At 38.9% G+C, this 25,599-nt stretch overlaps 1 protein-coding gene across 2 annotated transcripts in view; it reads left to right on the forward strand.

Moving 5' to 3' along the window:
• The window catches only part of IRF2 (interferon regulatory factor 2), a 59,753-nt gene that overhangs the window by 13,905 nt on the left and 20,249 nt on the right, over positions 1 to 25,599 (forward strand). For both annotated transcript variants that reach the window (XM_075197108.1, XM_075197117.1), the window contains exons 2-5: positions 4,388 to 4,498; positions 17,735 to 17,834; positions 19,989 to 20,165; positions 23,032 to 23,078. In XM_075197108.1, the coding sequence (XP_075053209.1) occupies positions 4,412 to 4,498; positions 17,735 to 17,834; positions 19,989 to 20,165; positions 23,032 to 23,078 (411 nt within the window). In that variant the 5' untranslated portion in view covers positions 4,388 to 4,411. The remainder of the gene's footprint in view (positions 1 to 4,387; positions 4,499 to 17,734; positions 17,835 to 19,988; positions 20,166 to 23,031; positions 23,079 to 25,599) is intronic.

The raw sequence follows: 25,599 nt of genomic DNA on the forward strand, positions 1-25,599 counted from the left end.
TGTACAAAAATTGTAGCTTGTATAAATGACATAAAATAAAATTCAATGAGAAATTGAATAGCATGAAATTGCAAATGGATTATCTTTTTCTCAAGATATGATCACATTGTAATGTTATCACATGTTTCTACACCAAAGACCTTTAAAGTATGTGTTGTGGGTAATCCTATTATGTTTTAGATGCAATCTTCTTACTTTCTGATTGCATAGTGAAAAACAAAAAGTGTGTGCGTGATGACATCATAAAACAATACATACAATCAAAATAAAATGCAGAAGATTGTCCACCTAGTTTCCCTCTAAGGCTAGGTACACACTGCAAAAACTTTCGTCCAAGGATTTTACAAATGACTAAAGTTACAATCAGTCTGCGGATTCATGTGTACTCGCTATACACTATTTACCTTCAGATCTGTGCTCTTCATCTGGTCCAAGAGCAGGTTAGTTGCTCATTCCTGTCACACTGATCATAGCACATGAAATAAACTTGGACTTTTCCACAACTTTATTATAAATTTCATTTGTTTCTGTGACTCTGAAACAAAATATTCAGTCTCAGAAAGAACGGGCAAATTAATTCACCTAGAGCGCACTCTACATTTAACAACCGACACGAAGTGACCGGTTCCTATTCTGTCTCTTGGCAGACAATTGTGTGAGTGCATACACACTGCAGGATCTGAAGGTGGTTGGAACGAGATTTTTAAATGGAACGAGCAATCAAATGAAACCACTATCGGTACTTTGAACGACACTCGTTCATCATGCTAATGCTATATCTGGCTAAACGGTCGTTTATCGGGTGTTTGGCCTGACAATTGGCTGATAAACCAGTGTGTACCCAGCCTAAGTCTTTCTGTAACCAATCATCTGAGAGAACCTCTGTTGTGAATTGTGACATAGTCAGGGAGGACTAAAATAAAATATGATATATATATATATAATTGTTCATACACAGATATAATGGTATTAACATGGAAACTCGCGATGTGTAAATACAGAAGGTGTTAATTAAGCCAGGGTTGTATCCTACTACCTAGCAAGGGGTGTCAGATTTAGCCAGATTTATTTTCTCTAGCACTCAGCATGTCCAGATAAGTATATTATACGCTTTAAATTGGGACTTTAAAAGACAATAGCTGTGATCATTCCAAGTCCTCATGAATCGCATAGGAAATTTATACATCAAAATAATATTCTCTCTAATTGTACCTGAGACGGTCTCTGTATGTATTTATAAAGCCCAAAAATAGACCCATGACATATCTTGATGCTCATAAGAAAAATATAGTAAACCAGTATCTACCTAAATATTATACCTAATATTGGAAGTGTGTGTGTGTAAATAATAATCACATGATAGTTAAGCTTGGTCAAACCTACATGACTAAAATACAGGGAATTGTTTGGTTAACAGGAACTCTGGTTAACTTTAAAAATTGGATTGTATTGGGATATAAGTTAAGGGAGAACCTAAAAACTCCTGCAAAGTGTTAACTTTGCAAATAGCCTTTAATAGTGGCAGTTTTTGGACAAAGAGAGTGTGAAATAGCATTTTGGGATTATTCATTTGTAGGCTAGCCAGGTGGTTTTGTTGTGATTTACCGTTTGTCACATGCAGGCTCAGGGCTGTTCTGTATGTGATAACTATTTTAAATAAAACTATTATTTTTTTATTTTTTTTACATATGTCTTGGCATCTATTTATAAAATCAGGGATTGCCCTGTACTGTGTTCTGCAGTAGTAGAAAGTAGTAGGTTTTGTATCAAAATAGCGATCTATTGATGACTGAGGACTGCACTGTTCACCATAAGCACCTCCCAGAGCTCTCTGGTCATGCTAATGAGGTGTGATAATCTTCATGATGGAGCAGCTTCCAGGTCTTTAGGGGGTAGTGCATCATGTTCCTTGGTGCATAGACTGATCCGGACGGAACCAAAAATAATACAAAAAGCAGTACCTGATGCAATGACACCAGCTTGGGGCAGAATGGACGGGCTCTCCAGACTCCACACCCTCGTTAAATATGTTGAAAGGGTCTACACTGTTGTGAGGGGCTATATAAAACAAATGCAAACCAAATTGCTGGAGACTACTGTCAGTGTTAAGAATATAGTTAATAGGACACAATAGGAACTATATAAGTAAACTCTGCAATATTGCTATGTAATATAATATCTGAATTCTAGGTGAGGCCCATGTAAATCTAACTGTGCTATTCTGCAGGCTTTGGTGGAAAAGGCTTCTTGCTATAATCAATGACTTGCTGTGGAAGAGGTCAAAACACTTTTACACTATGCTTAGAAAAAGCATATTCCCACCATGAGATAACAATAGGTAAAGTTCAATGTCTTGATATTTACATAGGTGTGAATAATAGCATGGATGTATGGGGGAAGGGAATCCAAGAATTGTGGAGTGTACAAAAACATATTTGCCGTGTGGTATCGGCTTCCTTCAAATTATGTGTACTCAAGCTCCAGTTGATACGGTGTTACAGTGTCTGATATTTATTTAACAGTATAAAACCCTCATTTACCCTTCTGTGTCAGAGGTATACACCATGGCTGTGATTCCTCAGTAGGGTCAGGACATGTTTTGTAAGTCTCAGTGATAGGCTAGATGTGCCACAAGAATTTAGGGGTGTTGAGTGAAACGACTTTAAAAATAAATAAATAAATACATAAAAAATGCACATATGCAGTGGGTGATTTATGTTTCTGTTTTCAATGAAAAGTAAAATCATTTATTAGGATTTTCTTGATTTGATATTCATTCTTGCAAAGTTCGTGTTGCGGTCGGGTCTATTAAATTTTTTTTTAAGAAAAAAAAGTGCACTTTTTCTTTAAAGACTATCTCCACTATGTAATATATTTAATATCTTCCACTCCAGTGTTCCTACTAACCTAATGCTTTATTTTATTACAGCCCCTACACCTAACTCCTTTTCAGGAGACAGACTCCAGTAGTATACTTGAACAGTCTAAATCTGGCTACACACTTTGCTGTCTTGCAGGTGATATCTGGCAAATAGTCCAAAAGCATGGTGTGTGCCTCTAAAATGAACGCAATGCCCTGTAATGTGCCGAGCAAACTTTATAGCATTATTATTAATAAGGAAAATGTGTTCGGAAGATGACAGAGATGAGTCTGACTTTTAACATGCTGCAGTGAATCCAGAAGTTATTACATATGTGTGCGGCCAATTTGAACAGTGCTCCTGTTGCTGGATTATTGAGCCAAGCAGCAGGATCGACCCATGTCAATTATCTTCAGGCTTTATGACAACTAGCAAGAAGCTCTTTCCAGAATGGACCCCCCTCCACTACCCTGTGTGCCATTTCCATCACAATGGAATTCAAACTGCCACTGGTAGTCCTATTTAGAATCTCCCTTGAGCAGGTCTCGCTGATCCTCGTGTCCTCTTCCTCGTTTCCTTTGCCTTTGGCTCCCCAGCCTCATTTTTGCACCTTGATTCTCCTCATCTCCCTGGCCTTCGCATCTCCGTCACTGCCCTGGTCCTGTTCCTTGTGCCCACGCTGCAGGACCTAGGTTCTGCTGCCTTGTGTTCACTCCCCACCTCCCTCCATTCCCTCCATCCCTTCACCGTTTTCTCCTTGTTCTAGACCTCACTTCTATCTCTTTGCCCTGTGCACCTGTTCGCAGCTGTGTTTGGGTTTAATTGCACTTTGTTTTTGCACCGCCCTGTATGTCATGTTCTGTTTTGTCCCATGATCTGTGTACGGCACTGCGGGTCCTTTGTGGCGCCTTTATAAATAAAATGTATAATTATTATTATTTGTGCTGACCATGGATAATGCAGTCCGCCATTGTGAATTGAGACGCTGACATTGGGTTTGTCGTGGCAGTGGAGAGAGGCATTTGTGTGAAACTTTTATATTAGAGACGCTGGTTGCTAATGAAGAAAAGCCAGAAAATTGAAATCCTCTACCCATAACCTCTTTATGGGTATCAGAAGGTTAGGTGAGGGAGGAAGGTTGTAAAGCAGGTTGATTAGTGTTTTGTCTACACTTTGATTTTGTTTGTTTGTTCTATAAAATCTCCCTGCCCCTACATTCTTGGTGACAAAGTCTATAAAAGTACATGTTACCGTTATATACAGGTCATCGAAATTTTGTTAATAGGTGGGTCAATGATTTCTAAACATTTATATTTCGGTAATAAAAGCAATTCTGTAATATCGCGCTGTGATCATTGGGCATTTCCTGTGTCTGGTTCATACATTGGTTTGGGGGGCTCTATCCCCCTTCCCTAAAAATGTGTCCTTTAAACTAGACAGATCCCCTTCTCTTGTTATGCCTGCTGCATGCAAAGGTTAATTTTAAAAATAAAGTAATTAAAAAATGTTACATTTATTTCCTGCAGCTCCGTTCTATCAACTTGGTAAAAATGCCAGTGGAAAGGATGCGGATGCGGCCGTGGTTAGAAGAACAGATAAATGCAGATTCTATACCCGGCTTGAAATGGTTAAACAAGGTAATTGCTTTGTCTCCCTTTTACTGACATTTTCAGAACATGTTTACTTATCTCGGTTGTTTTGTGTAATTTATATATAGGGGACATTTTCTATAGGTGACATTTCTGTTCTACAACTAAATGTGATGTCCACAGTAACCAGACAGGTTCTGTCCTAATTTGCAGGATAGTTTAGAGGCTAAAGGCTAAATATCTAGTTACCTTGGGTTTACAGGTTTAACAGGTTTCATCAATCCCCCCTGTGTGTCATAAAGAATGTTTTGTGTCTCCATTGCGAATTGTCCCAGAGAGAATACATTTTACTATTACTGCTTAGGGACCGTTCTAATTCAGAAGATATCTATTGATATCTATAAGATATGCATTGTTATATGGCACCATTCAACCCTGCTTTCTGCTTTCCGTAACACCATTTGGTTGTTTCCATAGTCTCCCTTCACTTAGACTTGTTTTGTTTTATGTTTTTTTTTAAAAAACAGGAATCTGCAAATTAAATTTACAGGGGATTCCCATAGCCGATGAAATGTTATGTAAGAATTTAACTCCCACATCCTGCGAGCCACTTCTAAAATATATCTGGCCACTATCCACAACTAACTCTCGTTTCCTCTGCGAGCAGTTTTGTTCCGACACTGTTGTACAGTCTGCCAGCCCTAACAGCCTTTACATTGGTGCAGTTGTCAGCGTGCTCTTCTTGACAGTTTTATCATTGGCTGGTTGTTGGGGTTCTATTTTTTGTTTGTTTTTTAATAGGAATTCTATTCACAAAAGACTTGTTTATTTCTTTAGGATTATTGGTAAAATGTTATGTCTGCACATTCTAGCAAATTAGTATCAATATGTACATGTTACAAATGTTTTGCAATAGTTGCACAAAATATCCATTTGGTGATGAGATATAAAAAGTCCCAGTTTTGGTAACTGTTGGTGCTGGATCTTTGAAAGATCCCGAAGTTGTAGAGGTAATGACATTACTAGGTGTTGGCAGGGTGGAAGGTGACTCCCTAATATACAGGTACATGGAGTTAGGGGGGGGGGGGGGGGGTTAGACAGCTTTAATCTCATTTGATATTTGAACAAAGTTTTCAATCCCCATGTGAGACTGAGTTTAGTATAGATTGTCTCTTAGATGGAGTTGTGGCAGCACGGTGGCTAATTGGTTAGCACTCCTGCCTTACAGCACTAGGGTCATGAGTTAAATTCCCAACCATGGCCTTATCTGTGAGGAGTTTGTATGTTCTCCCTGTGTTTGCGGTTTCCTCCCACACTTCAAAAACATACTGGTAGGTTAATTGTCTGCTAACAAAATTGACCTTAGTGTGTGTGTGTTAGAGAATTTAGACTGTAAGCCCCAATGGGGCAGGGACTGATGTGAGTGAGCTCTCTGTACAGCGCTGTGGAATTAGTGGCGCTATATAAATAAATGGTAATAATAATAATAATGGAGTAGTGCAATTCTAGAGCAGATGATTAGTTCTGATGTGCAGTACAATGCATATACCTTTTGTATAGGGGAAAAGAGCCTTGCTTTGTAGAGCAGCTTTCTATATAGTATTCTTTCTAAATGTTATTTTAATTTACAGGATCAGGTGGCTCTGAAAATTAAATATACATTTTTCTCAAACTTCAAACATGTTTTCTTTGTAGCATCTGCAAGATGATCTGGTTTACTATTGTGTGAAAACCCAGCTGATTGTCTTCAGTTCTGTCATGGCACCTATAGAATCACAATATACCATGAAATTTCAATGCTATCAGTTCTGGTGTTGGTGTTTCTCAACACTTAACATATAAATGCATTTATTTAGATTTACACATTACTGATTGCAAATTTAATTTTGGGTATGCACACACAAGCTTTAAGATTTAAACACTTTTATCTTTTCAGATCCATTTAGTATATTTGTGGTTTTTTTCCCGTAAATCCTTTTTTTTTTTTTTTTAAAGACTTTATTCAATGTCGTCACAAAAAGTATAGACAACCGACATGGTCAAAGGTTCTTTAAACAAATTATATCTAACAGTAAAGGCAGGATGAGTACCAAGTTTGATTAGAATGATAGCCCAGTATAAACATATGTAATAGGAACAACAACACAAAACTGAAAATAGACCCAGAAAAGGAGTATAACAGTGTGGTGATGTATATAAAGGCAAGGAGAGAGAAGGGGGGGGGGGGGGCTTTAAATAGGGAACCCAAAATCTTTTTTTAATGTTTGCTTTTTTTTCATGTTAAAATGGAGTGAAAACCTATATAAACGTTCCTAGGTCTATCTTCATAGACTTTGTTTAGATCTTACCCCCACTCCTCTGCCCCAGAAAGATGGACAAAAGACGGAAGGGGAAAAACAGTTTGTGTGTTTTGTTACTGCTTTAGTTATAGAATGTTTGTTTGGTGTTTCTTTTGTTTGGTTTGTTAGAGAAAAGAAGGATGAAAGACTCAGGAAAAAGCCATGTGCTCAGTCTTAGTGGTGAAAGTTCACTGGAAATTACACAATATTTTTGTCCTCACTGAAAAGGATCTCATGTCAATAGAATGTGTGGATGCAATATTTCATAACCCAGTTTTATTTGACATATGTAACTAAGGATGAGATGTGAGTTAATAAGTATATTTCCTGGATTGCTGGGTGGCTGATACATCACAATGAGGCAAACAATATAATAATTAACTGCACTTTTCTTAACTCTAGAGTTGTTTGTCAAGTCAAGGCTTGGACTCAGCAGGCTGGGAGAACACTCATGTAGCATTTATGTGTTGTTACATGTAATTCATTGTATTATATAGAGGTCCACAAGCTGTAACATGAAGACACAGGAGATAAAATGGGAAATACTGGGCATAGGGATATGCAGATTTGGATTTGTTCTGACTGATTTTTGTAGATGATCTCCTCTTTGTAAATTTAGAACTCCCAGATTATACCACAATTAGCCGTTGATTGGCATTTAAGTGTTTAATTCCTCGCATTGTGTGGCACTTATTCTACGTTGAAAATATTACCTCAGCTAAGATACCAAAGTTCAGTCCATTTAATTAGTGTAGAGTTCAGCAGTTACTCAGTTATAGCATGTAAATAAATCATTGTCAGCAGGGGTCAAATGGCCATCAAGTTGTTTACATGTCCAGATAGTTCACCAAGAATAAGAGGAGAGGATTATGTGTGTACTAGGAGCGCTCCATCACTTGCAAACTTTCACATTTAAAACCTGCATTGCTGCTTTTTTAGTAGTATACTTTAAAAATAAAATCTGGTCTTGTTAAAGCTTCTAGCAAAATGTGCGTGGAAAGATGCCAATCTTGCTACTTCATTTGTTTATCCCATATGTATATACTTGATCCTCTTGCTGTCTGGTCATAATATATGATCAGAGCAATATTGCTTATACCAACAATGAATGAATGAGAGCTCAAACCAGTATGTGTGTGTCTATATGATATAAAATACGGATAGCAATTATTACCATCCAGCAAACATCTAAGCAGCCAATTGGTCCTTTAGGAACGTATCCCAAGGGGAATATAATATATAGAAACCAATGTGCATTAAGACATCCTAAAAGCTGACAAATGTAGTGAACAGCTATAGGGGTATATTTAACATAGTGTGATGGTGCACTAACGTGCACTTAACATACAATTCATGCCCCGATGTGTCCCCCGCATATTTATTAAAGATGCATCGCATTGCATTCTGCTTCGTTTTGGGGAGCAGTCACCATTCAATAGTATGGTGACTGCTCCCTTTTGCAATCTAACAAGTTCCGAAAAACAGCTGGAGCTGGCGTACATTATCATATATGAGAAATCTCAGTGCTGTCAGCTCTGCTCCAGAGAGCAGAGCTGGACAGCGCATGTGTGGAGGGATCATGTGATCCCTCCCTGTCAATCACAGCTCTCTCTCTGCAACGATAGTTGCAGAGACAGAGAGGGGATCTTTGTGCGCATGTCCAGTTCTTGGAACTGGACATGCGCAATTGAAGAATGAAGAGAAGACCCGGAGACATCGCTTCCGAAGAGTATGATTTTTTACATCACAGAAACAGCAGTTTTTCGGAACTGCTGTTTCTGTGCAGGGTTGTACATAAATGTGAGAAATAGTTCAATCCTTATCATTGCGATAAGGATTGAAAACTATTTTTCACTTTATGTTAATATTGATAAATGTGCCCCATAGTCTGCATCAAGTTAGTGATCCCAAACATTGTATGACAACCGCTTGTTGCTTGGTAACACAGCAACATTGGGGCTGCATGAATATTTAAGTCATTATATTGGACAATCTAACTGGGAAGGTGTAACCATGTAAGACATATCACCCAAGGAAATCTATTGTTAATTAGAATAATAGACATAACAGTATTATGACTCAAAGTGCATTTATTATATGGTCAAGCATAATACCATAATATATGACAGACTTGCAATAAAAGTGTGACAAATTAACAGCTAATGAGAATTACAAGCTAATTATGCATATTACTGGGAGTACAGACGTGGTGTGGCAGCCACAGGCTGCTATTTTATCAGTTTTATATAGATACCTTACAGACATTTTCTACTATACCTACTTTTTAATATTTCTCTAGCTAATGAGATTGTAGATATAAATGACAGCAATCTCTTTATATCTTTTATTTTTAAAGTATACTAATAAAGCAGCAATGCATGTTTTAAATGTGAAAATTTGTAAGCCATGGAGTACCCCTAGTACACACATTTTCTTCTCTCTTTTGGTCATCCTTGCTGCCATCAACAATAAACCAATGGTCTCACTAAAATTGTATTGTATTTTTAATTTTTTTGCATTTTTTGTGTTTGTAGTTTTTCCTCAGTTACAGCTAATACTGATTTGTTTAACGTTTCCTCTACTAATACGATTAAAAGTCTTGTTTAATTATATTTATGTTGCTGTTGGTTGTTAACTTGAATAGTCAACATTTCACTGTAAAGAAGTTAATATGACAATATTAAATAAAAAACAGTGATGAAAGACAACGGCGCTTAGTGCATTAACACAGTCACGTGAATATATTGTGCTTATATATAAAAAAATTCACATACAGTAGGCTGCTTCACTTTTATACATCAATTGCGGATGTGGCACCTATAAATACAAAAAAGGAGCGCCAAACATAGTGTGATAACGTCAATTAGCAACACAGTGACCATATATTCCAAATTGGTCTCGTACCAGAAACAGAGGGTAAAATCGCTTATCTGGATAATAATATCCCTTTGATCTTCTACCAGATTTTTCTTAAATGACCTCAGTCTTCTGCATCCATCCAATACTAGGACTCAATAGGAAATAGCAAATAATAGTGTAGTGTGTTTATAACATGCAGAAATTATCATTCTATATAAAAAATATTTTAATCCAAAAACATGCCATATCCATTCATGACAATAAAATGCCCGTACATTGTATAAAATTTAGTCAAGCTTATCTGTGACAAGGACTCATCCAGAGATCCTTCAGGCCCACAGGTGATGTCAGTTCCTTCCACCAGGGTAGGAGATTACCACGTGAATAGTTCCTAAACTCCTCTGGAAATGGAACTCCTTCGCAATCACCAGCCAGATGGTCAGTACTGACTGACCATCTGGCTGGTGATTGCGAAGGAGTTCCATTTCCAGAGGAGTTTAGGAACTATTCACGTGGTAATCTCCTACCCTGGTGGAAGGAACTGACATCACCTGTGGGCCTGAAGGATCTCTGGATGAGTCCTTGTCACAGATAAGCTTGACTAAATTTTATACAATGTACGGGCATTTTATTGTCATGAATGGATATGGCATGTTTTTGGATTAAAATATTTTTTATATAGAATGATAATTTCTGCATGTTATAAACACACTACACTATTATTTGCTATTTCCTATTGAGTCCTAGTATTGGATGGACGCAGAAGACTGAGGTCATTTAAGAAAAATCTGGTAGAAGATCAAAGGGATATTATTATCCAGATAAGCGATTTTACCCTCTGTTTCTGGTACGAGACCAATTTGGAATATATGGTCACTGTGTTGCTAATTGACGTTATCACACTATGTTTGGCGCTCCTTTTTTGTATTTATATGACAATACTAAAGCAGGAATTATTTGTGTCAGTAGCTGTAGGGATTACATGTGCAAAAATTGTCATGGAATGTACAGAATGTGTTCTAAGCTAATGTGCCGCCTATCAGCCATCAAAAGCCAAGATACATGTCTTCAACTTGTAAGCTATTTATAGCTAGCCATATATATATGTGTACAGAAATAATGGTGCTATAGTTCACATTCCTTCAGCATACCTCTCAATATGGGTCTGTTCCAAAACGGAGGGTGTGGTGCGTGGTCCTGTTCCTGAGAGCGTCTCCCCAAAGCTTTGGATTACCACATGCACTATCATCATCATCATCAGCTATTTATATAGCGCCACTAATTCCACAACGCTGTAGAGAGAACTCACTCACATCAGTCCCTGCCCCATTGAAGCTTCCAGTCTAAATTCTCTAATACGCACGCACGCACGCGCACACACACACAGAGACTAGTATATTGACAGGTGCACTTGGCACCCGCTCACCACAGTCAGCATTGTCAAACCTTCCAACTTCCCTGCAGTTAATATGGTGAGACAGTCCTAAATTCCACTGAAAACAGGAGAATTGGTAGTTATGCTTTAGTATTATGTGCTCTTTGTTAATGGTTAATCTTAACAGTCTGCTGTTCTCCATGTTGTATACATGTTGAAGAAGGATAATTATAGTTTACTTTTTTGTTTTTATTTGGTCATATAGAGTAGTTTATGTATGTAAGCTAGTGCAACATTCACCTTGGAAAACCTTAGTCTTTGCACAGTGATCTCAGATCTTTCCACCTCTAGGCATACGTCTAGTTTGCGGTGGCGTCTCATGAGAGCAGAGCGTAGGTTGTACCTTTTTTAAATGCGCTGGAAAACCAAGGTGTGTTGTTGTGCTTATACCGCGTGTTTCATAAATGAAGGTCCTTGTCTGTAAATTGCAGCAGGTCCCTGATTGGTTGGCTGCATACCCATGTAATCGTGATCCAGCTTTCATCTAGCATTGCCGGATCATTATCTGTGTGGAGTTTGAAATTTCTCCCTGTGTTGGATGATGACAAAATGAACCGTTGGTTCTTTTGAGACAGGGACTATATGAACTTGTAAAGTGCTCTGTAATGTGGTGGAGCTATACAAATAAGGGATATTAATATATTTTATATGAATCTACATAGATTACAATGGGAGGAGGAGTAAAGAAATGTTTTCTTTTATGTTCAAACGCTGGCATTTTGTAATTCATATGATGCTAGTCTTATTTTATAAAAGAAAAAATTGCACCACCTTTATAAATTTGTGCACTAGTCTCTTAAGAAAAAAACATGTCCTGCACCTTCAGGTCGCTCCAGTTATTTGAGTTTCATGCCTTAACAATGTTACAGTCCCAGCCTGTTTTACCTCCAGAACTCTTGTTAAACGCTTCTTAAACGCTTATCTTGGGGTTCCCTCTTACCGTCGGTAATCTGCTCTTACTGACTACTCCTACTGGTAGTACTCAGCCAAACACTGGCTGCACTAGTAGGAGACTAGGGGGTAAATGTATGAACATGCGGGTTCTTCAACACCCGCGTGTTCAGCGTGTTCTGCGATTAAATTTCAAGCAGCGCTGCATTGTAAAGTGAAGTCTCCCTTTACAATGCAGCGCCGCTTGAAATTTAATTGCTGAACATGCGGGTGTTGAAGAACCCGCATGTTCATACATTTACCCCTAGATGTTATATCTGGGTGTTGTGCTCTTTGCTGGTGACTGGCGGGTAGCAGACAGTGTTGACTTACGGAGCTAGCTTCAACACAGGACAGCAAAAAACAACAGAGTTTAGCTCCTATTTGTACATCACAGGAATACAACAGGCAATAAACGTCATGCAGGATCTTCTAAGCAGAATGGTGTTTATTTGCTCAAAAGTAGTCCAACCAAGGACTGTTACACATCACTCTCTGGTAGTGATGATCATTTAAAAAATTTAAAAACACAAGATGCATAGGCAAAACGAGGGGAGGTTTCCTAGTGGCTGGAAACCCCCCTCCAAGCCTGGGGCACTGTATAATTAAGGTGGCTGGACCCTGCCCCCGCTTCACATGGCTCTGCTCGAAAAGAGAGCTGCATCTGCCTAACAGTAGTGCACGTAGCATTGCCCATGTATATTATGATAGGGAGAGTTGGAGAGCAGCCAAGCACTCTCTAAAATTATAGCCACGCCGCCACTAGGTGTAACCAGCATGCACTGGCGGCGTGGTGTGGAAACCCCCCTCTGCAAATCCTGCGTTTGCCCCTGAGATGGTACACATTTACAATACAGTTCTTATACACATGTTGGCAGGGGGTAGTCCACAACCTTTAAAAATGTAGTCTGATTCCCACAGTCTGCTTGTTAACCAACCTGGATTCTTACACCTTTTAACGTTGTCCTCAGTGGTGTGTTCTGCCACCAAGTCTGCCCTAGGAGATTTAGAGGCCTATTTAACAAGCTCTTAACCCCCACAAACTGTCGCTTTTGAGGGACCACTGTAATTTTAAGTATCCCCTCTTTTTATAACTAGGGGATCGCAGCAGATATATGGAGAGATCTGCTGCGGCCCCACTGTTATCGTATCGTTTCGTTAATTAACAAGTTCTGAAAAGCAAAGATTTTTGGAACTTTTGTCCGATGGCTAACACCATCTGTAGCTGGCGTTGGCCATTGAATCCTATGGGAAGAGCATTGCGGTAGAGGGATCATCGGATCCCTCACCGCATCGTACCTGCTCTCCTTTACAATTACTATCACAAAGGTGACCACTTTGCGATAGTGACCATAGAGTAGATAGGATATAGGTACTCTTGTGTATTTGCAAGGATAGCATTGTATTGTGACTGCTGTTCCTACAGAACACTTTAAGTAAATGCTCAAGATCTTTCATTCCTTCGATGAAGATTGAAAACGATTTATGTCAGAAATGTGCTAGTTAATAAAAATCCCCCCTATGCTTACTCTCCAGGGCAGCAGTCCCCTGGCTGCCGGCGGTTCTACTGTTATATCCTCTTCCTGCAGCCCCTTCACTGGGGCTACCAAGGATGGGGACCCCCCCTCACCCCCCAGCGCAACTGTAGTAATGGTAGAACACCGCGAGAGGTGTCCCAATCCCCCTACTGGACCACTTTAGGAAAGTAAAATACATTTACTCTATTAAATATATATACTTAAATGATCACATTTATAATTATATATGCACATTTTATACCCAGTGCATAGTGCCGGACTTTATCCGGAGCTGCAGCTCTGACCATTTTCTACACGTGGGGGAATTGGCCATAGGTGCTATATAACAAAAGGATTGTGTATATGTGACTCAGTAAGCTTGCAGGGGTTATGTTGCAGTATTTCAGTTATGAATAAATTCAAATGTTACAGCTATGGGACTTTCCACTGCTAATGTGCGTTGTTGTAGAACAATCGACAATTAGCTTTGGCTGTCTGGTGCAAGTTAGAAAATTAAAGCAACTGTCTAATTCACTGCCAACGGTTATTACACATTTGCACTTCGTTTGTTAGTTGAATAAGTCACATTAGGCATTGCCTGACTAAGTTAGTAGTATTATTGATGTACAAGGGTAAGTAAATTATCAATTACATACTCTTTATGTTTAACACATGCATGAGGTCTATTATATATACTTGTTTTTCCAGTTGTCATTTACATTTTTGTAATGCTGTTAAGCTGCGAGCCCTTTAATAAATTGTTGCGTGTTAATTCCCACGTTAAGATAGATGTGCATGTGACAATGGAATGGAATGTGAAACACTGAATTTTCAACCTTGTAAAGGTAAGATTTTAGAATTACCATTCTGCATTGTAACAAAATGTGCATTTAGCTGTAAATTAGCATTCTGACACGTCTTCACGTGTATGCACCAGAATTTAGGCTAAATACAATTTTTTTTTTAATAAATGTGTGAATGGTCTCTGGGTAGATACAGTGCATCTCTGTCTCTTGCTTCCTCTGATATCAACTGCTAGATAGTGTTACTGCCTAGCTTGATCAGTTATTTTCTTGTAAAGGATAGGAAGGCTTAGGGATCTTGTATAAGGATACACATTCCCTATTGTTTGTTGTTAACATTTATTGGCAGTCACTAAGAGAAGAGGCGTGTGCAGCGCATGGTGAAGGTATTTTCCCCTAAAAGGAAAAATGTTTTATTGCTATGCAGGAACTATTTTCTTATTTCTATAAATGTTTAATAAACCATTTGGTTGCATTACTTACAGAAAACTTAATTTCTCCTCACAATTTTGTTTAACATGTGGTAGAAGTTCTGCTGCTTGCTCTCCAGTATTAAAATGATCCACAAATTAAAAGCGCATAATGCCATCTATTGGCCAGATTATCATGAAGCCTGGTAGAAAACTTGCTTGACTTTATTATGCAGTCATTTTTGAACAAGACATATGTTCTATGTCAGTGTTGGCTAACCTGTGGCACTCCAGGTGTTGTGGAACTACAAGTCCCAGCATGCTTTGCCAATATATAGCAGCTTATTGCTGGGTATGCTGGGACTTGTAGTTTCACAACACCTGGAGTGTCACAGGTTAGCCAACACTGTTCTATATGGTAGTAACCATGGTACATACTTTAAATGCTGAATACTGACAAGTGCGGTACTCTGTGTTCAATAGATCACTGTTTTTAAGGCCAACCACAGCACAGGGCTACAAAGGCTACCTTAAGTATGAACAATAGATTGTATGCAGGGGCTGAGAAGTTTATATATAAAGATATGGATATATGTCTGTATTTTTGCTGTGCATGTAAATGCTCTTATTGTGCAGGGTCTGAGCAGAACCTAAACAGCAGCATTGTTCTGTTATCAGTTTCAGTTGGCGCAGAGAGGCCGGATGTAAGGTTTTAGTTTCTTATTGCCTGATAAACAAAGTCACCAGAACATAGAGTTTCAGATGTGTATCAGGTTGCTGGTTTCCTTGATGAAAAGAACTGCGTAATAAAATGACCGAGATACAAACATTTACAGGTATAATGGTTTTCTTTGTCCACTGTCCTTTACAGAGAACGTTAAGCATTCGGGAACTGTTTACTAACAAAGTGCACATACACTAAAAGCTTTACAACCAGACATTTGCTCTAATGAGGGTTATGTACTAGCAAAGTCCAAGTTCAGTAATCCATAGCAATTAGCTTTGATCAATCCAGTGCGCGTTAGACAATGAAAGCAAATGTTGGGTTCTGTGCGTAGCTGCACATTAGGACCTTTGCACTTTTTGTTAACTTTAACTCCATTGTTTTGTTTGTAGCACTTTAGTAGTTAGCTGAAAGTTCAGACATTGTGATATCACTAAAGCCTGGCCGTTGTGGCACCTACATTTCATGTTACTGCCAGGACCTCTGTGTTTCATGGTTTTGTTTCTTTATTTTTTGTTTTGTTGTTGTTGTTGTTTTGTTTAACAGCCCGGTTTGTGCACATACCCATGCCCTCACCTATATTAAATAAATAAAATGACCCGGTTATGTTCTAAATAGTTGTTCGTATCCCCCACAATCCATATGTCAGTTTATTTTGTAGTATTTACCTTTCTGATGATCTAAAACTACATCTTACTCCAGGTTTTAGTTTCAGTATCGAAAACCTACTAATAGCAAATTTTAAAATTCCCCTCATGAATGTGCAGTTTCTCTATCAGTATACATCATAGTACAGTGTGGTTACACATAATAATCAGAGTGTTTTTCATATGAAGCAACCGTGGCAAAACTTGTTTTTCAACTTCTGTACAGCCCACAGGATCCTAATCAGTAATGGGCAACAGCCGGCCCTTAGAGCTTATCTATGATTGACACTTTTGAAGGCTAGAGGCCACCTATGTTTTCCCTGAATAGTGCACACATACAATCCCTCTCCTCTCTCCTCTCTCTCAATATAATTTAAATTCAGCAGTTTCATTTGAAAACACTAGGGGGTAAATGTATCAAGCTGAGAATTTTCTGGCTGGTTTGAAAAGCCAATCAGATTCCAGCTATCATTTATTTAGTACATTCTACAAAATGACAGCTAGAATCTGATTGGTTGCTATAGGCAACATCTCCACTTTTCAAACCCGCCGAAAAACTCTCAGCTTGATACATTTACCCCTAGATGTATAACAGAAGATAATGTATATCAGACCACTGTGGTTGCACAGACAACAGTCAGAGCAGAGACCAGTGCCGATGTAACCACTGATGGTGAGATTTGTGCACAAAACACCACTCAGACGTTATCACACAGACCTCTGATGAAAACTGATCTGTTTGTTTTACAGGCATTGTAAGTGCATGTCTATTAATGTGGACCATACCTGATGAATTTTATGCTTGAATTATAGATTATTCATCATAATAGATAATATAATTTTACACTCTCCATATGTCTACTAGCCCTCTATCCAATCCTTCCGTGACTGACGATATCTTGTTTTATGTAAGTGCTGGGCTGGTATGTATATTCTGATACCTACTCAGCAATTTATATTTTATACATGTGCGGTGCCACTTCTCATCCCCCAAAATGCTGCGGTGATGGATCTGTATGCATATATTTTCCATTGTTTCCCACTCTATGTATAGTAAGCTTTTTTTTTTGTTTGTTTTTATGATGATTTTTATCAGATTGTTGAAAGGAGTTCTGGAATAATACGCAGAAAATTTTGCTTCTTTTTTATAACAAGAAACTATTGTTGAGAAAGTAAACTAACTGGAAAAACATGGATGCTCGGCTCGCACACTGCCGGTTATTATGGTAGAGAAATCTCCTCCACTTATTTTTGCTCGCACTTCTATGAGGTTCAAGGAAAAATGAGCGGAGGTTTCAACCTGAACAGCGCCAGGTGTTGCATCATACAACAAGACTCCTACAGGACCTCACATTGAATTGAATACTCCCCATAGAGTTACATAGTGAAAGATCACCCAACAGCATAGAGTAGCAAATTGCAGCTTCTGTTCAACTGATGAAGGAAGCTTGTGATGTCAAACTCCCTCCTATGTGAGTTCATCCGTCCACACTGAAAAATTCCAAAAAGACGCCTTGGAAAACAAACGTTTTTGTACACACTCTTTTGAGCCAAATCCAGTTCATGAGAAATGTTACATTTTGTAATGTTATGTATAATTGTTATCTTTCTCATGTTCAGGAGAAGAAAATATTCCAAATTCCATGGATGCATGCAGCCCGTCATGGGTGGGATGTGGAAAAGGATGCCTCTTTGTTCAGAAACTGGGCCATTCATACAGGTATTGAACAAGATTGTTTCTGTTCATGTAAATAGATTAAATATGCACTGAGCCTAAATTACAAGCTGCTTTCAAATATCAGAAATAGATATCTACAGTGGCTTGGCGGCCATTCGTGTCGGACGTGTATGGAGTGAGCTCCTGCTCCAATACCCAGAAATAGATATGTACAACAAGGTGGTGATCATGTAGTAGCTTTTATACTATGCATACAAAACATCCTGGTTGACACTACATAGAATTTTTCAGAGACTGAAAACCATTCCAGTCGTATGGAAGTTTTTAAAGATATTTTTCCACACCAATTTGTGTTTTAGTTTATAGGCCATTTAAACAAAAAACAAATTTATCCCACTAAGATAGCCTCCCCCAGGTAGAATTTTTTTTTTTTTTTTTGAATCGTTACCTGGCACCCTTTCCATTAGCTCACATGTCACAGGCGCTGGATGGGTGCAACTGGCACGCAAAATTCAAACTGTTGTCTTCAGGGAGTGTGCACTGAATGCGACACATGATCCAATAAGGTGGCGCTCTCAGTCCATGCTCCTGATTATACAACTGAGTGTATATTACCTGGCATAGCCACCTTTCCAGCATCTGATGTGCTCATAAGAAGGCAGCTTATGATGCTATGTAAGCAATGATCACAAGAGAATGGGAATCGGGGATGGGAGCTTGCTGAGGGCCACTTACCTGGAGCAGGCTGGCTTAGCGGACTATGTATAGTGGTAATATGACAGAGGCTGTTACCTGTTGGCGTTCGCTAGCAGGCTAGTGTCTTTTAGTCTGTTAAACAGTACAGTCATGGCCAAAATTTTGGAGAATGACGCACATATTATTTTTCACAAAGTCTGCTGCCTCAGTTTTTATGATGGCAATTTGCATATACTCCAGAATGTCATGAAGAGTGATCAGATGAATTGCAATTAAGTCCCCCTTTGCCATGATAATGAACTTTATCCCAAAAATATTTCCACTGCATTTCATTCCTGATACACAAGGACCAGCTGACATCAGGTCAGTGATACATTCGTTAACACAGGTGAGAGTGTTGACGAGGACAGGGCTGGAGATCACTCTGTCATGCTGATTTGAGTTAGAATAACAGACTGAAAGCTTTAAAATAGGGTGGTGCTTGAAATTATTGTTCTTCCTCTATTAACCATGGTTAGCTGTAAGGAAACATGTGCAGTTAATGTGCATCATTGCTTTGCACAAAAAGGTCTTCACAGGCAAGGATATTGCTACTAGTAAGATTGCACCTAAATCAACCATTTATCGGATCATCAAGAACTTCAAGGAGAGAGGTTCAATAGTTGTAAAGAAGGCTTCAGAGTGCCCAAGAACGTCTCCTAAAGTTGATTCAGCTGCGGGATCAGGGCACCACCAGTAAGGAGCTTGCTCGGGAATGGCAGCAGGCAGGTGTGAGTGCACCTGCACGCACAGTGAGGCGAAGAAGCCATTTCAGGAAAAACATCAGGGACAGACTGATATTCTGCAAAAGGTACAGGGATTGGACTGCTGAGGACTGGGGTAAAGTCATTTTCTTTGATGAAATCCCCTTTCAGATTGTTTGGGGCATCTGGAAAAAATGCTTGTCTGGAGAAGAAAATGTGAGCGCTACCATCAGTCCTGTGTCATGCCAACAGTAAAGCGTCTTGAGACCATTCATGTGTGGGGTTGCTTCTCAGGCAAGGGAGTGGGCTCACTCACAATTTTGCCTAAGAACACAGCCATGAATAAAGAATGTTATCAAAACATCCTCCAAGAGCAACTTCTCCCAACCATCCAAGAACAGTTTGGTGATGAACAATGCCTTTTCCAGCATTATAGAGCACTTTGCCATAAGGCAAAAGTGATATCTAAGTGGCTCAGAGATCAAAACTTCGAAATTTTGGGTACATGGCCAGGAAACTCCCCAGACCTTAATCCCATTGAGAATAAGATCCCTTCAATAAGAAGGGACAACACTGTAAATATTGACTCTTGGCATAAACTTATTGTAATTGTCTATGAAAGCCTTTTGACACTAAAAAACACTGAAGCAGCAAACTTTGTGCAAACCAATACTTGTGTCATTCTCAAAACTTTTGGCCTTGACTGTAGTTTAAACACATGTTTGCTTTCTAATGTTTCATTATTGTTACTTTGTAGGGAAATTTCAACCTGAGGTAGATAAACCAGACCCAAAGACGTGGAAGGCAAACTTTCGATGTGCAATGAACTCATTGCCGGACATAGAGGAAGTAAAAGACAAGAGTATGAAGAAAGGAAATAATGCATTCAGAGTCTACAGGATGATACCAGTAGCAGAAAGACCTTCAAAAAGAGGTGAGTCATGATTTATGTACTCTCAAGGTTTTCCATGTATTTTCTGCCATAGTCAACCAGTCATTTCAGTGGGGCTTTCCTGACTGTCTCTTGTTGGAAGCATTGGGGATCATTTCTAAATATGGTTCGAAGGAACCTGGTGTAGAATCTGATTGGATGCTATCTGGAAACATGCAGAGTGATTTATGAAGTGAAACAAAACATCTGAAAGACGACACCTCCAGCTTCTCTATTATCTTCCTTTAGCTACGTTCCTCTATCATACCTCCCAACATTTAGAATCCAGAAAGTGGGGCAAAATAAGCCCTGCCTAATCTGTCTGTACTATGCCCGCAAATGTACGTATTTTATCAAAACTTCACCCTCTTTCCGGTTAAGCTCCACCCACGTCACAGGCCACAAACTGAGATGTCCAGACAAAATCGAGACATTTGTGAGGTATCGTCTATAGATGGATTGACATGTCAGACGTTCTTGTGCAGACGTTGCTTCCAGAGACAGTTGGAACTTGGTAGTGACTGATTCACCTGTCCCATTCTGTGACCATGTGTGGCCTACTGCCTCGCGGCTACACTGCTATTGCTCCTAGACGTTTCCACTTCACAATAACAGGAGACTAGCATGTGGTCCTGGTGAGATGCCACCTCTGTTCTTCATAGCCCCACTCTTGTCTACTCTCTCACCTGCACTTCCCTCTCTGTGCTACTGGTATGCACACTTACACAGAACACGACTGACTCACTAGAAGTATATTCAATTATCCTCCATATATATTGTAATTGTATGTTAATCAGCAGGATCCCTCAAATAATTACTGTTTAAATGGACATTTATTTTGTAGAGTGCTACACAGTGATGGCTTGTCATTTTGTGTTTTTATGGCTTCCCCTTAAAGTTTCAACTTTTGAAAGAATGGTTTCACAGTCCTCATTTTCATTTCCTTGAATCTTCAGTTATCCTGCCTTCACAGACACCTATGTAAAACAGATTGCCATTGCCAATAGCAATATTGCATTTACCTAGGTGCTTAAGATCTATTCCTACATTAAGAATGCTATTTTCTCGCACAACTGTTGATGGTATTGCTATCTGAATTTGTTGGATCATTCATACGTCATGATTCACAGGATACTTTTCATTTAAAAATACCATTTATTTAATCATTGTAGTTTTGTGTATAATAGCTCAGAAAATAAGCATATATTACATTGTGCTTGGGCCCAAATAAAGCATATTAATGTTTGATTATTTTATGCACTGTGACATCAATGTGTTGCCTGGTTCAAATGCAGGAAACTATATTATTATGCAAAATACAATGCCCTGCTGTATTGCGCGTTCTGTGGAGCTTATCTGCACTTTTTACCATACAACGTTTGGGGGTCATTTAGAGTGAAGAGCAAAGCAAAAAAAAAAGTAGCAAATTTGCTCCTGGACAAACCATGTTGCACAATGCAAGGGGGCCAAATGCATTGTATTTATTTGCATGCGGGGATAATTCTGTCTTTGCATGTAACACATAAATGGTGGGCAGCTTTATTTTTACACTGCCATTTAGTGGGGAACTCAATAGGCCGCGGTACTGTAAAAAGTAACGCGAGCTGCGCACTATTACCGTTATTACAGTAATAGTGTGCTTAAATATTGTTATTACCATAGTTTCAATGCCAGCTTGTGTGCGAGCAATAAGCTGGCGTTGCAAGTAGCATGCTTAACTTTACCGTAATAACGGTAATAGACTTATTGCGGCGCTACTAAATTCTAAATCTGTCCTCGCATTTTAAATTTGCAACCCCCCACCCCCCCCCACCCCACTGCTGCAGGACAACATGATTTTTCCAAGGTGCTAATTTGCTCTGTTTTTGCTTTTCCACAAGCTCTTAAAATGAGTTGGTATCATTCTGTAATTGCCAGCTGGAGTCTATATGTAGACTGGATGATGAGTCTTTACAATATCTTTTACATGTAGAAGTTAAGGGAGTTAATTAGAACTGAAAACACTTCAGACACATTTGTGATCAGAAGTTGGGGGTGGGGGAATTTCTCCTATGTATAGCAGACTTTCTTTCTTTAAGGGAGTGACTCTGACTGAATTACATACTATGGAATTACATTTCAATTCTTAATAGTGTTCAGTCCGTTAACATAATTGCAGAAGTAATTTTCTGTTTTAGACAGTAATTTAGTGCTGGATGTGTCTGGTCCCATGCGTTCACAAAGTTCAAACAAAACCTGACTGTACTTGAGTGTGATATTGCTTAGCCCAGTCAGTGTGTCCTCTCTGGCTGTATGCTCATTCATTTGGCTCATCCTCCGAACAACCAGATCTGTTTGTTCAGATGTGTGTGGAAAAATTGAATGATGCAGAGAGTGTGGTCCTCTCGTCATGTAAACAACTAGCTTCCTGCAAATTTACCGGTTCAATGTGAGTAATGAAGGTTTGTGCAAATTTGCATTCATTTTCTAAGCAATATCTATATAGTATGGCTTGCAAAGGACAAAATGAAAATATAGGTGAATGTTTTTAAATGGTTTATTGTAATTAATCACAAAATAGAGTTTTTAGTTCTGTTTCAATGCTGGCAAAAACTGCAAAATCAGTGTAGGCTAACACAATCTGTACTACACTGAGTTCCACGTCTGGCGGGACGAATTGTGAAAGAGGATTGAGCAACTCTTATTATGGGAAGCACTTAGTCATACTGTACAAACACAAACAGTGATTGCTTACTGCAAAAAAGGTTCCTGCCCAAATCGTCTAGAATATGCTGGTGGTGACTGGAATGTAGAAAATATTATGACATAATTCACAATTTTGCTATAACATCACTGTTTTAAATATATATTTATTCTGCTTTAATTTTAGGAAAACGAACAAAAGCAGAGAAGGAAGACAAAACCAAACAAGAGAAGGTGTGTATTTTTATTGCACTGCTTCATGATGACGAAGGCGTGTATTGTGTCATCACCTCTTATTCATCTTCTAAACATGACTCCTCCGTGTAACACGTTACAGTAAAGAGCATTAATATGTCAAGCCGTTTAGATCTTTATAAAAGGCAGCTGATATTTAGTATTTTTGAGTCCGAGTATTAAGGGATTTTCCACCGTCCGCATGATTTTAAGTTATTGATTTTTACATGGCATCCCTCAACTTTTACTGAATACATTACTTTTATTTTTCTCTTTTTGCTCGTTCTAGCCATGCATTCATCAGATTGAGTTGTTTATATTTGTAGAGATGTTTGTATCGGCTGCATATTGTTTCTGAAACCGGTTTGTCGAATCTGTACAAAAATGTGCGCAAACCAACTCAGACCCAGCTTCCAGCTGAAATTGATCCAAGTTAACATTTTTTAATTCCTATCCTTGAACGTTAGTGGGGAACACAGTACTGTTCTCAGTTCTGACCTTACAAAAACGTTATAATACTTTTAATTATTTAAAAATATTTTAAACCAGAATTTTTAACATGAATTACAAACGTAAGGTATAAATTTTTAACCACAGATTGAAATCGGGGTTGAATAGAAATTGTACTGCAAACATGTTTGCAACATTCAAACTTAATCGAATTTAAAACCAGATCAAAATGTTCACACATCTGTAGGACAAGTGTATCTGGAGAGCCGCTTTGTCCATCCCATGACAACAGAAACAAACGACTCTGCCTGATTAGCATTTGTTTCTCTTAAAAGTGACATTATAATTACAGTCGCATATAATTTTGTATTTACAGTTTTTTACACATTTGGGGCCTGAGTCATTAAGGAAAGTAAGGCAAAAAAAGGAGTAAATGTTCTCCGAGACAAACCATGTTGCAATGCAAGGGGTGCAAATTAGTTTATTTTGCACATAAGTTAAGTACTGGCTGTGGGTTTTTTTTTTTTTTGTTGTTTTGTTTTTTTCCATCTACCACACAAATACTTGATCACTTTCTTTTTACACTGAAATTTAAAGTTGATCTTGGATATGCCCTATCCCAATTATATATCTCTCCCCACATTTTAAATTGACTTCCTCCACCAATGCAACATATTTTTGCCCAGGTGCAAAGTTATTCCTTTTTGATGCTTTGCTCTCTTTTAATGACTCAGGCCTTTAAAAGTGTTTATACGTATGATTTAATTTCTATAGATAGCATTTTGCACAAAAGTCTACATTGTTACTGTAGTATTAATATAATGGTGGATCTAGTAACTGATCACTTTTCAGAGAAACAGAAGGTATCAGTAGTTTCACTAATTAGCTAACAGTCTTGTGTATAGCTCAGTCAGTCCGAGACCATCCCATGCATTTAATACAGCATGAGATACTGAAAGCATGGATTTTGTCCGAACACTTGTATTTCGAACATCAGAATGTTCACAGCAGAACAGAATATATCAGGAGACTAAAGTGCGCTGATCATGTGGGAGGCAGTGATTATGTGATTTACCAGAATTTTTTTTTTATTTTTTTTTTTTTTTTTTTTAAAAGATGTAAGGGAGAGAGCGAAATGCCGCGAAAGAGGAGGGCATAACGCAGGGAGAGAGGAGAAGAGAGACTAGAACAGAGCAGAAAAGGAAAGGAAGAAAGGGGTTCTCAAAAAGAGGACGGATATATGTAGGTGTAGAGTCAAGTGAAAGGGGAGTAAGCCTGAAAAAACGAGAGCCATGGGCTCCATACCTTAGTGAACGATCTTGATGTCCTATTGATGATGCTGGTCATGTATTCCAGGCGCTGAACCTGCCAAACTCTGTTAATAACGGCCTGAAGCGAAGGTGGAGATTGCTGCCTCCAGTCTGCTGCAATTTGGCAGGTAGCTGCCGACAGAATATGCCTAGCCAGCTTATTCTCGTGTCGAGTCGCCGCTGGCGCTCCCAAGGGCAAGAGAAAAAATTTAGGCTCTAATGGTATCGCTATCTGGAGAATCGATTGGATCAGGTGTTTAATCTCGGCCCAAAAGTTTGATAATTTGGGACATGTCCACCATATATGGATAAAGTTACCCTCATGGGAGCACCCGCGCCAACAGCGATCAGAAGAGTCTGGAAGAATTTTATGAATCCGGGAGGGAACGTAGTACCATCGGTACAATACCTTATAGACATTCTTTTATTTTAACGCAGATTGAGCTGGAGGCAGCATTCTCATATATCTCCGACCATTCCTCGCTCAAAAGAGCTTCACCAAGGTCACGTTCCCAGGCCAGTTCATGCAAAACTCTAAGGTCTGAGGAAGGTGGGGCGAGTTCATAGTATAATGTTGAAATAAGGCCTTTCGTGGAGGACTGACGGAGACAAAGATGTTCAAATGTGGTAAGGGGACGGGAGGAGAGGCGAGTTTTGGCAGTATGGTGAAAATGGTGGAGCTGGAGGAATTGGTAGAATAATTTAGTGGGAATATTTATTTGCGATTGGATGTCAGAAAACGAGGGGAACATAGCCGTAGA

Source organism: Mixophyes fleayi, chromosome 1 (assembly GCF_038048845.1).
Source record: "Mixophyes fleayi isolate aMixFle1 chromosome 1, aMixFle1.hap1, whole genome shotgun sequence".
Taxonomy (NCBI): Eukaryota; Metazoa; Chordata; class Amphibia; order Anura; family Limnodynastidae; genus Mixophyes; species Mixophyes fleayi.